This window comes from Phocoena phocoena, chromosome 10, assembly GCF_963924675.1.
Source record: "Phocoena phocoena chromosome 10, mPhoPho1.1, whole genome shotgun sequence".
NCBI classification, from domain to species: Eukaryota; Metazoa; Chordata; class Mammalia; order Artiodactyla; family Phocoenidae; genus Phocoena; species Phocoena phocoena.
In genome coordinates this window covers 72,726,733-72,737,776 of record NC_089228.1, presented here as the reverse complement: position 1 = coordinate 72,737,776, position 11,044 = coordinate 72,726,733, and the positions used below count along the sequence as shown (strand labels likewise).

Sequence of the window (11,044 nt, the reverse complement as noted above, 5' to 3'; positions counted from 1 at the left end):
TAGGGAAGGAGCCGGCTCTGTGGGGATGGTGGACAGGTTGATTCCCCAGAAGTTGTGCCCTGTCCCTCCTTGAAGGATCCAAAAAAGAGCTGGGAGAGTCTCCTTACAGGCTGGTGAGAGATGGACAGTGGGGGAGAGGTGAGGGTTTTCGTGGAAGAGTAGCTAAAAGGGCAAAGGGGCTCCGGCAAGCTGGGAGTCACTGACGCCACGTGTGTGGGCAGTGTTAAGAGTACAGTTGCTCTCCGCCGCGTCGGGGGAAGGACGGCTGAAGTAGGGCCGTCGATCCCGGGCACTGTCCTGCACTGCCCCAGGGGACATCTGGATTCACATGAATGCGCCCAGAGATTCTTGGGGTGATCACTGGAGAGGAAACTCTGGAAAAGGCAGGGTTTCCTGCAAGAGCTGGACTAACGGAGGACACACAGGTCACACCCCATCGTGGGAGCCTCATATTCTATCAGTGCAAGAACCCTCTTTAGGAAACAAAACAAAACGAAACTAAAACCTCTTTAGTGCCTGGCTCAGAGTTGAAGCTCAGTGAATATTTGTCAAATGAATGATGACCCTTAATTGATTAATAATGTATACGTTTGGAATTACTATCTGTGCTCTTGGCAGTGGTTATGATCCTATTACTCTGGAATCCTGGCCCTATTCTTTTTTTTTTTTTTTTTTTTTTTTTGCGGTACGCGGGCCTCTCGCTGTTGTGGCCTCTCCCGTTGCGGCTCCGGACGCGCAGGCTCAGCAGCCATAGCCCACGGGCCCAGCCGCTCCACGGCATGTGGGATCTTCCCGGACCGGGGCACGAACCCGTGTCCCCTGCATCGGCAGGCGGACTCTCAACCACTGCGCCACCAGGGAAGCCCCTGGCCCTATTCTTTTATGTCAAGTCTGTACAAGACTTCACATCAGGACCAGCGCCCCATCTTCCTGGGTTCATGGGCTCCTCACCCTGACCTCTCAGAGAGGTCAGGGCGAGGGTGAGGAGACAGAGAGGGGGAGGGGGCCTTGCCCCATGCCTGGTGACGAGGAAAGGAGACAGAGTTGGGACCACATCCACCCCAACCCCAGCCCCACTCTGCAGTTTCCAGGCTCTCACCCTCAGGAAGCCTTCCCAGATTTCTGTGTCCTGTAAATCTGCCAAATTCCCTCCTCCCAGAGCAGACAGGAGTTAAAATATTTTTCATTTGCTTGTGTCATATAAGTTCTCCTTTAATTGTTCTCAGTTATAAGCACCTCAAATGTCCCAGTGTCTGGGTCAATCACCACCCTAAAGGGACTTCCAATCTGATGGGAGAGACAAAGCCTTTTCCCTCAGAAAGCAGTCAGTCTGAGGGGGGAGACGGAGCCTAGCCCCCGGGGAAGCTGGGGTCGGCTGGAGGAGGCAGATCGCAGAGAAATGCTGCAAGGCTGGAGGCAGGAATGCTGAGGGCGGGTCCCGATCGCCACGCCCTGAGCACCAGCGGCCCCCTCCTCCCAGACAGGGCTCCTGGGATCCCGACCCGGAGGGCGGGTGTGAACCCAGCGGCCGTCCCGGGGCTGCAGCGCCGGCGGGGTGGACAGGCTGAGCCCTCGGCCTGTGGTCCACCCATCATTGCGGCGAATCCAGTCGGTGGGGTCTGCGGACGATCCTCCCGGTGGCGGAGGCTGCGGGAGGAGAAGGTGGTCCGCCCACGGGGCCGCGGGGAGCCCGGGGTCCCCAGGGCGAGGCGCCCGGGCCGGGTACCCCCGCACGGCGGGCGGGGCGCGGAAGCGGCTGCAGGTCAGAAGCACATCCAACAGCAGCAGCTTGAAGAGCAGCAGCCGCAGCGCTTCGAGCCGCAGCGCCTGGCCCCGGGTCCCTGCGGGAGAAAAGGAGCCTGTGAGCGGCCTAGAGGCTGGCGCTCAGCCCCACGCACGCGAGAAGGTTCACCAGAGGAGAGGGAACCCAGGGGACGTCCTTCCTGGTGTCTAACCTCAGCTCTGACTGGTGATAATAACACACACCTTCCTAGCCTTCATTTACTTTGATTCCCCAGCAACCAAGGCGATGCAAGCCAGGCAGGAATTAGCATTTGGTTGCAGAGGAGAGACACCAGCTCAGATTTCTGTTTGGTAGGGAAGTAGAACCTGGCTCATGACTGCATCCAGCGGGGGGGTGGGACTTTCCTCCGCTCTGTCTTCCGAGGCTCCCTAGACTCCTAAGAGTCTCCCAAGGCTCGGATGCTGAGACCATCCCTCTGAGCTGCCCAAGGAGAGCTTCAAGGACCCTTCTGCTAGCTCTCACCTGTGCTTCTCAACTGGCGTCCAGGAATTATGCTGGGGTCAGAGGATCTATCCCCACCTGACCCAGGGGTAGACAGAGGCCCAGGCTAGCCAGTGCCCCAACCCAGCAAGGCAGCCTCTTGAGGGGACCCATCAGGCCCAGAGCCCAACAGGGCCTGAGGTCCCGGTTCCTGGTACTCACCCCTGAGAGGCTCCCAGAGGCAGGTCCTGGCTGAGGAAGCTTCTCCTGCGAGTCAAGGAGAAAGGAGTAAGTCACTGGGATGGGCTGTGCCCTCCACCCCAGTGCTATGCCCTGGCCCTGCTCAGGGCAGCTCTTCTTGGAGCACTGGATAAATGGACAAATGAACCCATAGTGGGAATCTTGAGCCCATCTGCAGCAAGTCCTCTGAGGGGCCCAGATCTCCCTCTCTCCTGGCTGTCCTCCTGCCCCTAGAGATGCCTCAGCACTTTTAGACAAGGAATCAATTTTCTTAGCAGCCTTCTTTGGAAGGCAGTACATTTATTCAACAAACATTCCTATTTGGAGGTTGAGAAAACAAACATAATTCAAAAAGAGAAAGTAAGTCATCTGGTCAATAATAATAGCTGGCTTTGGACATGTTATGTAACCTTTCTGTGCCTATAAAATGAGAATAATATGACCTACTTCATAAGTGTAAAGTGTTTACAACAGTGCCCGGCACAGAATAAACAATAAGTAAGTGATAGCAACTTACTATTTAATTATTGTTTGATTCTAACAGGGTGTCATATTTAGGGTGATATAGATATAGATATTAACCCTGGGTATACATAGAAAGATATTAACGTAGGAGGGAGGAGACATTATTACCTCTTGGAAGTCATGCATCAGAGTCTGGATTTGAATGAGATATCACTGTTTCAAATCCCAGGACTCAGGGCCCTGAAGCCACCCTCCTTTGACCCCAGACATCGCATCACCTAGATGGTTGGCACTTAGATGCCCTTCATGCCCCCATGGCCTGGATTCTGCCCTCCCTGCCACCATATCCTGGTTTCAGGGTGTGTGAAAGGGGCAGGGAGCAACCACAGGGGCCCAGGCTCTGTCCCCACCTGACAGCTGTAGAGGCTGTGTGCTCTGGCTGTGGTCCCCAGTCCCAGGTCCAGTGTGGCAGACCAAGGTCTCCCAGGCTGCCAGGTCCTCAGAGGGCAGGGAAAGCTGAGCCAAGCTAGTCCAAGTGCCATCAGCTGCTGGGGAAGGGCCGTAGGTGAAGGCATCCAGTGAGCTGCCATTCCCAGCTGAGAACCAGATGGGACTCTCAAGGCCAGGGGGTGCAACGTCGAGGACCAGGCAAACCACCAGAGTCTGCTGCTTCCCATCCACCAGCAGTGTGATTGGTGGGGCCAGAGAGGGGAAGGGTGTGCTGCCCACACCTGCAAGAGAGCACGCACTTGTAGGGGGCTAGGTCTGTCCTTGCCCTCCCAGGTCAGGATCTCATATCCTTCCCTCTGGATTTCTCTCCTTCCATCTATCCTTCCACCAACCATCAATCTATCCTTCTACCCACTCATCCATCCCTCTCTCCTTGCATTTACCTATCTAACCACCTTCCTTCCCTCTATCCTTTCATTCTCCCATCTATTCATCCATCCTTTCTTTTTTTAAAAAATTTATTTATTTATTTATTTTTGTCTGCATTGGGTCTTCGTTGCTGTGCGCGGGCTTTCTCTAGTTGTGGCGAGCAGGGGCTGCTCTTTGTTGCGGTGTGCGGGCTTCTCATTGCAGTGGCTTCTCTTTGTTGTGGAGCACAGGCTCTAGGCATGTGGGCTGCAGTAGTTGTGGCACGCGGGCTCAGTAGCTGTGGCTCGCGGGCTCTAGAGCACACGATCAGTAGCTGTGGCACACGGACTTAGTAGTTCCGCGGCATGTGGGATCTTCCCGGACCAGGGCTCGAACCTGTGTCCCCTGCATTGGCAGGTGGATTCTTAACCACTGTGCCACCAGGGAAGTCCCTCATCCATCCTTTCTTCCATCATCCGTCTACTCTACATCTCTTCTTTCTACTTCCCATCTATATGTTTTTCCATCCATCCATCCATTTATCCATCTTCCCTTCCTTCCATTCATCCATCCATCCTTCCATCCTTCTGTCACCTATCATACGTGAATCTCTCTGTGCCAGGCACTGGGGATACACATTAATTAAAATATTGTCCCTGCTCTCAATGATCTCAGTCCCATGAGAAAGACAGCAGATGCAAACAAATACTTATAGTACCTTGTTGTGCCAGCCTCAAGAGAGTGGTTACCTCTGAGGAGGAAGGGAAGGAAATAGAATCTGGAATGAGATCAAAAGGGGCCTCAAATGTATCTGTAACTTTTTGTTTCTTTTAAATAATATTTGATTAAAATATGGCAACATTTTAACTATTTGCTAATCTGAGTGGAGTATGCATGGTTGTTTGTTGTAAGTTTGTAGTATTTTTTAACTTTTCTGTAAGTTTGTAGTATTTTTTAACAGCTTTGTTTAGATATAATTCACGTACCATACAATTCACCCATTTAAAGTGTATGTCCGGGGACTTCCCTGGTGGTCCAGTGGTTAAGAGTCTGCGCTCCCAATGCAGGGGGCCCGGATTTGATCCCTGGTCAGGGAACTAGATCCCACATGCTGCAACTAAGAGTTCACATGTGGCAACTAAAGATCCCGCATGCCACAATGGAGATCCCGAGTGCCGCAACTAAGACCCAACACAGCCAAATAAATTAATTAATTAAATAAAGTGTACGTCTGTATTATTTTATAATTAAAAAAACAAAAGTAAGTCATGTGGGTACTGCAAACATTTGTCCTATATCTTTCAGAATAGTCCTGATTTTCCAAAAACTTATTCTTTTTGGTAAAGATGACTCATTTAATATATGACAAAATCTTATTTTTGAATAGTTGGACATCAGGAATTCCCTGGCGGGCTAGTGGTTAGGACTCAGTGCTTTCAATGACATGGCTTGGGTTCACTTCCTGGTAGGGGAACTAAGATACCACAAGCCACTTGGTGCAGCCAAAAAAAAAAGAACAGTTGGATATCTTTTCATATAAATAAAATCTCAAAGGTTAAAACCTACAAACAAGGGACTTCCCTGGTGGCACAGTGGTTAAGAATCCACCTGCCAATGCAGGGGACACAGGTTCGAGCCCTGGTCCGGGAAGATCCCACATGCCGCGGAGCAACCAAGCCCGTGCACCACAACTACTGAGCCTGTGCTCTAGAGCCCTCGAGCCACAACTACTGAGCCCACGTGCCACAACTACTGAAGCCCGCGTGCCTAGAGCCCGTGCTCCGCAACAAGAGAAGCCACCCTAATGAAAAACCCGCGTGTCACAACGAAGACCCAACACAGCCAAAAATAAATAAAATAAATCAAACAAACAAACAAACAAAAAAACCTACAAACAAATTCACACCATGAGTTAGGTGCAGCCAGGCTAAAGAAATGCCCCAGGGTGCCGGGAAGGGAGGCCATAGAATCTCGTGGGGACTTAGAGGTGGGGGGGTTGCTCACAAAATATTTCTTTTTTTTGGCTGCATCACGTGGCATGTGGGATCTTAGTTCCCCAACCAGGGATTGAAACTGTGCCCCCTGCAGAGGAATCCTAACCACTGGACTGCCGGGGAATTCCCTCACAAAAGATTTCTTGAAGGTCAAATAACTGACCTAGAAGCAGGAGTAGGGTAAGTAGCCCGCTCAGGATTTGAATTCAGACCTCGGTGACTCCAAATCCCACAGACTACCCCACTTGGAAGGATGACTAAGATTTGCTACATGACACAGTGGACCAAGCCTGGGACATGGCCTCAGACAGAGTTGATTTGACTCTTGACTTGTCCACTTAATTTAGAGTCTTAATTGTCCCATTGATATAATGGGGTTAATAACACCAGCCCAGTAAAATTGCTGTGAAGAATAAAAATCATGAATATAAAACACCTTGGCAGATAAGTATCATCAATACTAATATTGATAGGGCATCACAAAGGGAGGAGAGAAGGCTGGCAATGAGCTCCAGGACCCTCAACCTCCTGAGCCTTCTCAGCTGTACAGAGAGACACACTGCCCTAGCTGAGTTCAGCATCTACCTCCTCCATGAAACCTGCCAGGATTGCTCCTCCTCACCCTAGCTGCTTCCTTCCCAGAGCTCAGGCCTCCCGACATGGGCTCTCCCCGATCCACATGGGTGTGGTTTATCTCCCTAGCGAGGGCGAGGTGGTGACATACTGGGGGCCAGCTTTAGAACAAGGAGATGCCCCAACTCAAAGTCAAGGACCTATCCCCACCACACACATGCAAACATGCACGAGCTTCTAGATGAAGCTGGAATTCTCAGAATTTGACTCCTTTGTCTCCAGCCTTGATCTTTGGAGGACCGGGATCGGGGTCGGGGGTCAATACACTGGGAAGTCACTGAAGCCTTGAGACTTCTGAGAGCCCATTTTTAGGGGGAGCTGGGAGTGAACGTGAGACACCCTGAGCCCTGAGGGTAGGAGACTGGACAGTAAGGAGGGTGGGACCTCACCATGTTGCCCGTGCCCCATCACCCCATATAACACAACACAGCCAGGCTACCCCCCCCATCATACACACCTGTCCAGCTTGCTCTGAGAGGTGAATACCCTTCTTCCCAACACTGTGGGCTCCAGGGGAGCAGGACTTGGGGGCCCCAGAGCAAGATAGCTGGGAGGTATAATACAATGGGGAAGGGGATGATGGGCTTCTGGTGAGACCCTCCCCAGGGGACCCAGGTACCTCTGTCCTGCCTGCCTGCATCCCTCCCACACCTAGGGACGCCCAGAGTGAGGGAGTAGGCTTGGGCGGACTAACGGGGCACAGAGAGGGTTGCAGGGAGGGCGCTCACCTGTGGGCAGGGCTGGACACCCGAGGGCCAGGAGAAGCAACAGCCAAGTCCCAGGCATGGCCCACCTGAGAAGAGGCAGGACCCAGCTGCAGACCTGGGCTGTGGGCTGGGGGAGGAGGCGGCCACAGGACTGCCTCGCAGGCCACAGGCCCAGCTGCATCTCAGCTGCTCCACCACGGAGCCGTTTCCCCAGGTGAGGGGCCCCTCCCACCTTCACCCTGGCCCCCAAACCCAGCCTTCTCTCACTCTCTCACGGGTCCATGGAGCTCAGAGTGCCACTACCACACCAGGAGTCAAATGCCACACCCCCTCCCATCTGAAGAGCACTTCACAGTGTGCAAAGCCTTTTCCCAGTCACTGCCCCTGCCATCTACAGGATCCAGAGCACTTGACGGTAGGTCAGGGGCTTAACATACAGCACTTCATTCCATCCAGCCAACAACTGTGAGTTCCATTTCACAGGTGAGACAACTGAGGCTCAGAGAGATTGAGTGACCTTCCCAAGGCCACACAGCTGGCAGGTGGCAGAGCCAGGGCTTGAACTGTTTTCTGATGGCTGGCCTTATGATAGCCAAAAAGCCCAATAAACTTACTTCCGTGTAGTTACAACCCTTTTAAATACAATTTATTGTTTAGCGCCATTTCAGGTTTATAGCAAAAGTGACCAGAAATTTCAGAGATTTCCCACATACTCCCTGCCCTGTCATATCAAACCTCTTCTTAAAAATAAACTTTTTAGGGAATTCCCTGGTGGTCCAGTGGTTAGGACTTGGTGCTTTCACTGCCATGGGCCTGGGTTTAGTCCCTGGTCGGGGAACTAAGTTCCCGCAGGGTACGGCCCCCTCCCCGCAAAAAACTTTATAAATTCTATTTTCAGTGACTCCACTAAACTTTATCTGTAGCTGTTATTTTGACCCTGAAACTTTACATCTAAGTATATACCCTAAGGGAATAATAAGAGATTCAGTCATTATAAGACAAAGATTTATGCACAAAAATATTCTTTGAAGTATTATATTAAAAAACCAAGAGAAATTGGAAACAACCTAATTGTTCAATGCTAGGAGACGGTTCAATGATGTTTGGTGTATTTATGTTAGTGAATATTATGCAGCAGCTTTTTTTAAAATTAATTAATTAATTTATTTATTTTTGGCTATGTTGGTCTACCTTGCGGGGTACGCTGGCTTTCTTTTGTTGTGGTGAGTGGGGCTACTCTTTGTCGCAGTGCGAATGCTTCTCATTGCAGTGGCTTCTCTTGTTGCAGAGCACTGGCTCTAGGTGTGTGGGCTTCAGTAGTTGTGGCACACAGGCTTAGTTGCTCCACGGCATGTGCGATCTTTTCGGACCAGGGCTTGAACCCGTGTCCCCTGCATTGGCAGGCGGATTCTTAACCCCTGCGCCACCAGGGAAGTCCCCATGCAGCAGTTTTTTAAAAAAATATTTATTCGGCTGCGTGGGCTCTTAGTCGCGGCATGCGGGATCTAGCTCCTTGCCCAGGGATCAAACCTGGGCCCCCTGTATTGGGAGCACAGTCTTAACCACTGGATCACCAGGGAAGTCCCTATGCAGCAGCTTTTAAAGAAATGTTTTCAAAAGAATGTTTAATGACTTGGGATATAGAAGAGAGTTTGGTTCAGAGTGTGGGCTGTGAAGCCAGAATACCTGGCTTTCAATCCTGACTATATCATTCAGGAGTTGTGTGACTTTCACCAAATTACTTACTTCCCTAATCCTCCATTGCCTCATCTGTACAATGGGAATGATAATACCTCAAAGGGGTTCTGTGATATTTAACAAGATCATCCATGAAGCAGCTCTAGCATTATTCTCTATACATAGTAAGAAGTCAATAAATGTTCTCCCTTTCTTTTTTTTATTTTTTATTTTTTTCTCCCTTTCTTTATATATGTGTATACATGATTACATACACAGAAAGTCTAAACAAACAGGATGCAAATTTAAATGGACAATATATACCCAATTTTGTATAAGAAATATATAACTGTTCCTAGAAGGATGCAGACCAAATGTTAACAATGGTTATCTCTGCATGTTAGGCTTTTGGATAGTTTTATTTTCATCTTTATAATTGTTCATTTATTAAATTTTCTATGATGAATCTGTATTATTTTTAAAATCAGGAAAATAAACATTATTAAAACATAGAACTACAGATGTACTATAGTTTATTTAGCTATTCCTTTACTTTCAGACATTTGGGTTTTCCAGTTTGGGGCAATAAATATCTTTGGTCATAAAGTATTTTCCAAATTCATACTTATTTCCTTAAAATTGGCTTAAAGGCCTCTGTGATTTGTGGGGGGGGGATTTGTTTAACTTAAAAAATTTTAAATTGTAGTAAAGCACATATAACAAAATTTACCATCCTAACCATTTCAAGTTCGGTGGCATTAAGTACATTCACATTCTTGTGCAACCACCACCATCATCCATCTCCAGAATTCTTGCAAAACTAAACACTCCATTCCTCCTCCCTTCAGCCCCAGGCAACCACAATTCTACTTTCTGTTTCCGTAATTTTGACTACATCATTAAAGTGGAATCATACAGTATTTGTCTTTTGCGCTTGGTTTATTTCATTTAGCACTATATCCTCAAAGTTCATCATCCATGTTGTAACTTGTGAGAACCTCCTTCCTTTTTAAAGGCTGAATAGGGACCTCCCTGATGGCAAAGTGGTTAAGAATCCCTCTGCCAATGCACGGCACACGGGTTTGAGCTCTGGTCCGGGAAGATCTCACATGCTGCGGAGCAATTAAGCCCATGCATCACAACTACTGCGCCCTGTCACCTAGAGCCGGTGCTCCACAACAAGAAAAGCCACCACAATGAGAAGCCTGCGCACCGCAGCGAAGACCCAACGCAGCCAAAAATAAAATAAAATAAAAATACATTTAAAAAAAAAAAGGCTGGGGCTTGCCTGGTGGCGCAGTGGTTAAGAATCCGCCTGCCAATGCAGGGGACACGGGTTTGAGCCCTGGTCCGAGAAGATCGCACGTGCCGCGGAGCAACTAAGGCCGTGCACCACAACTACTGAGCCTGTGCGTTAGAGCCCGTGCTCCACAAGAGAAGCCACCGCAATGAGAAGCCCGCGCACTGCAACGAAGAGTAGCCCCAGCTCACGGCAACTAAAGTCCGCGCACATCAACGAAGACCCAATTCAGCCAAAAATAAATAAATTAAATAAATTAAAAATTAAAAAAAAATTTTTTTAAAAGGCTGAATAATAGTCCACTGTATGTACATCCTACATTTTGCTTCTTATCCATTCATCTCTCAGTGGACATCCCTCAACGTTTGTTTCCGTTTTAACTGTTGTGAACATGGGCATACAAATCTCTCTTCAAGATCCTACTTTCAGGGCTTCCCTGGTGGCGCGGTGGTTGAGAGTCCACCTGCCGTTGCAGGGGATACGGGTTCGTGCGCCGGTCCGGGAAGATCCCACATGCCACGGAGCGGCTAGGCCCGTGAGCCATGGCTGCTGAGCCTGCGCGTCCGGAGCCTGAGCTCTGCAACGGGAGAGGCCACAACAGTGATGAGGCCTGCCTACCGCAAAAAAGATCCTACTTTCAGGGAATTCCTTGGCAGTGTAGTGGTTAGGACTCCGTGCTTTCACTCACTGGACCCAGGTTCAATCCGTGGTCAGGAAACTACGATCCCAGCAAGCCACGTGGCATGGCCAAAACCAAACAAATAAACAAAAAGATCGTACTTTCAGTTCTTTTGTGTGTATACCCAAAAGTGGAATTGCTGGATCATATGGTAATTTAATTTTAATTTTGATAGTGGCCATCATAATTGATAGTGTGAAGTGGTATCTCATGGTGGTTTCAATTTGCATTTCCCTAATGATTGAGCATCAGAGGCCTCTGTGTTTT

At 49.4% G+C, this 11,044-nt stretch overlaps 1 protein-coding gene across 1 annotated transcript; it reads right to left on the bottom strand.

Annotated features, from left to right (window-relative positions):
- Positions 1–1,349: 1,349 nt before the first annotated feature.
- PTCRA (pre T cell antigen receptor alpha) lies at positions 1,350–7,200 on the bottom strand. The gene is given in 6 exon segments (XM_065885669.1): positions 1,350–1,469; positions 1,471–1,841; positions 2,447–2,491; positions 3,340–3,660; positions 4,506–4,538; positions 7,143–7,200. Coding segments are annotated over 6 exon segments (948 nt in total).
- Between the last annotated feature and the right edge of the window lie 3,844 nt (positions 7,201–11,044).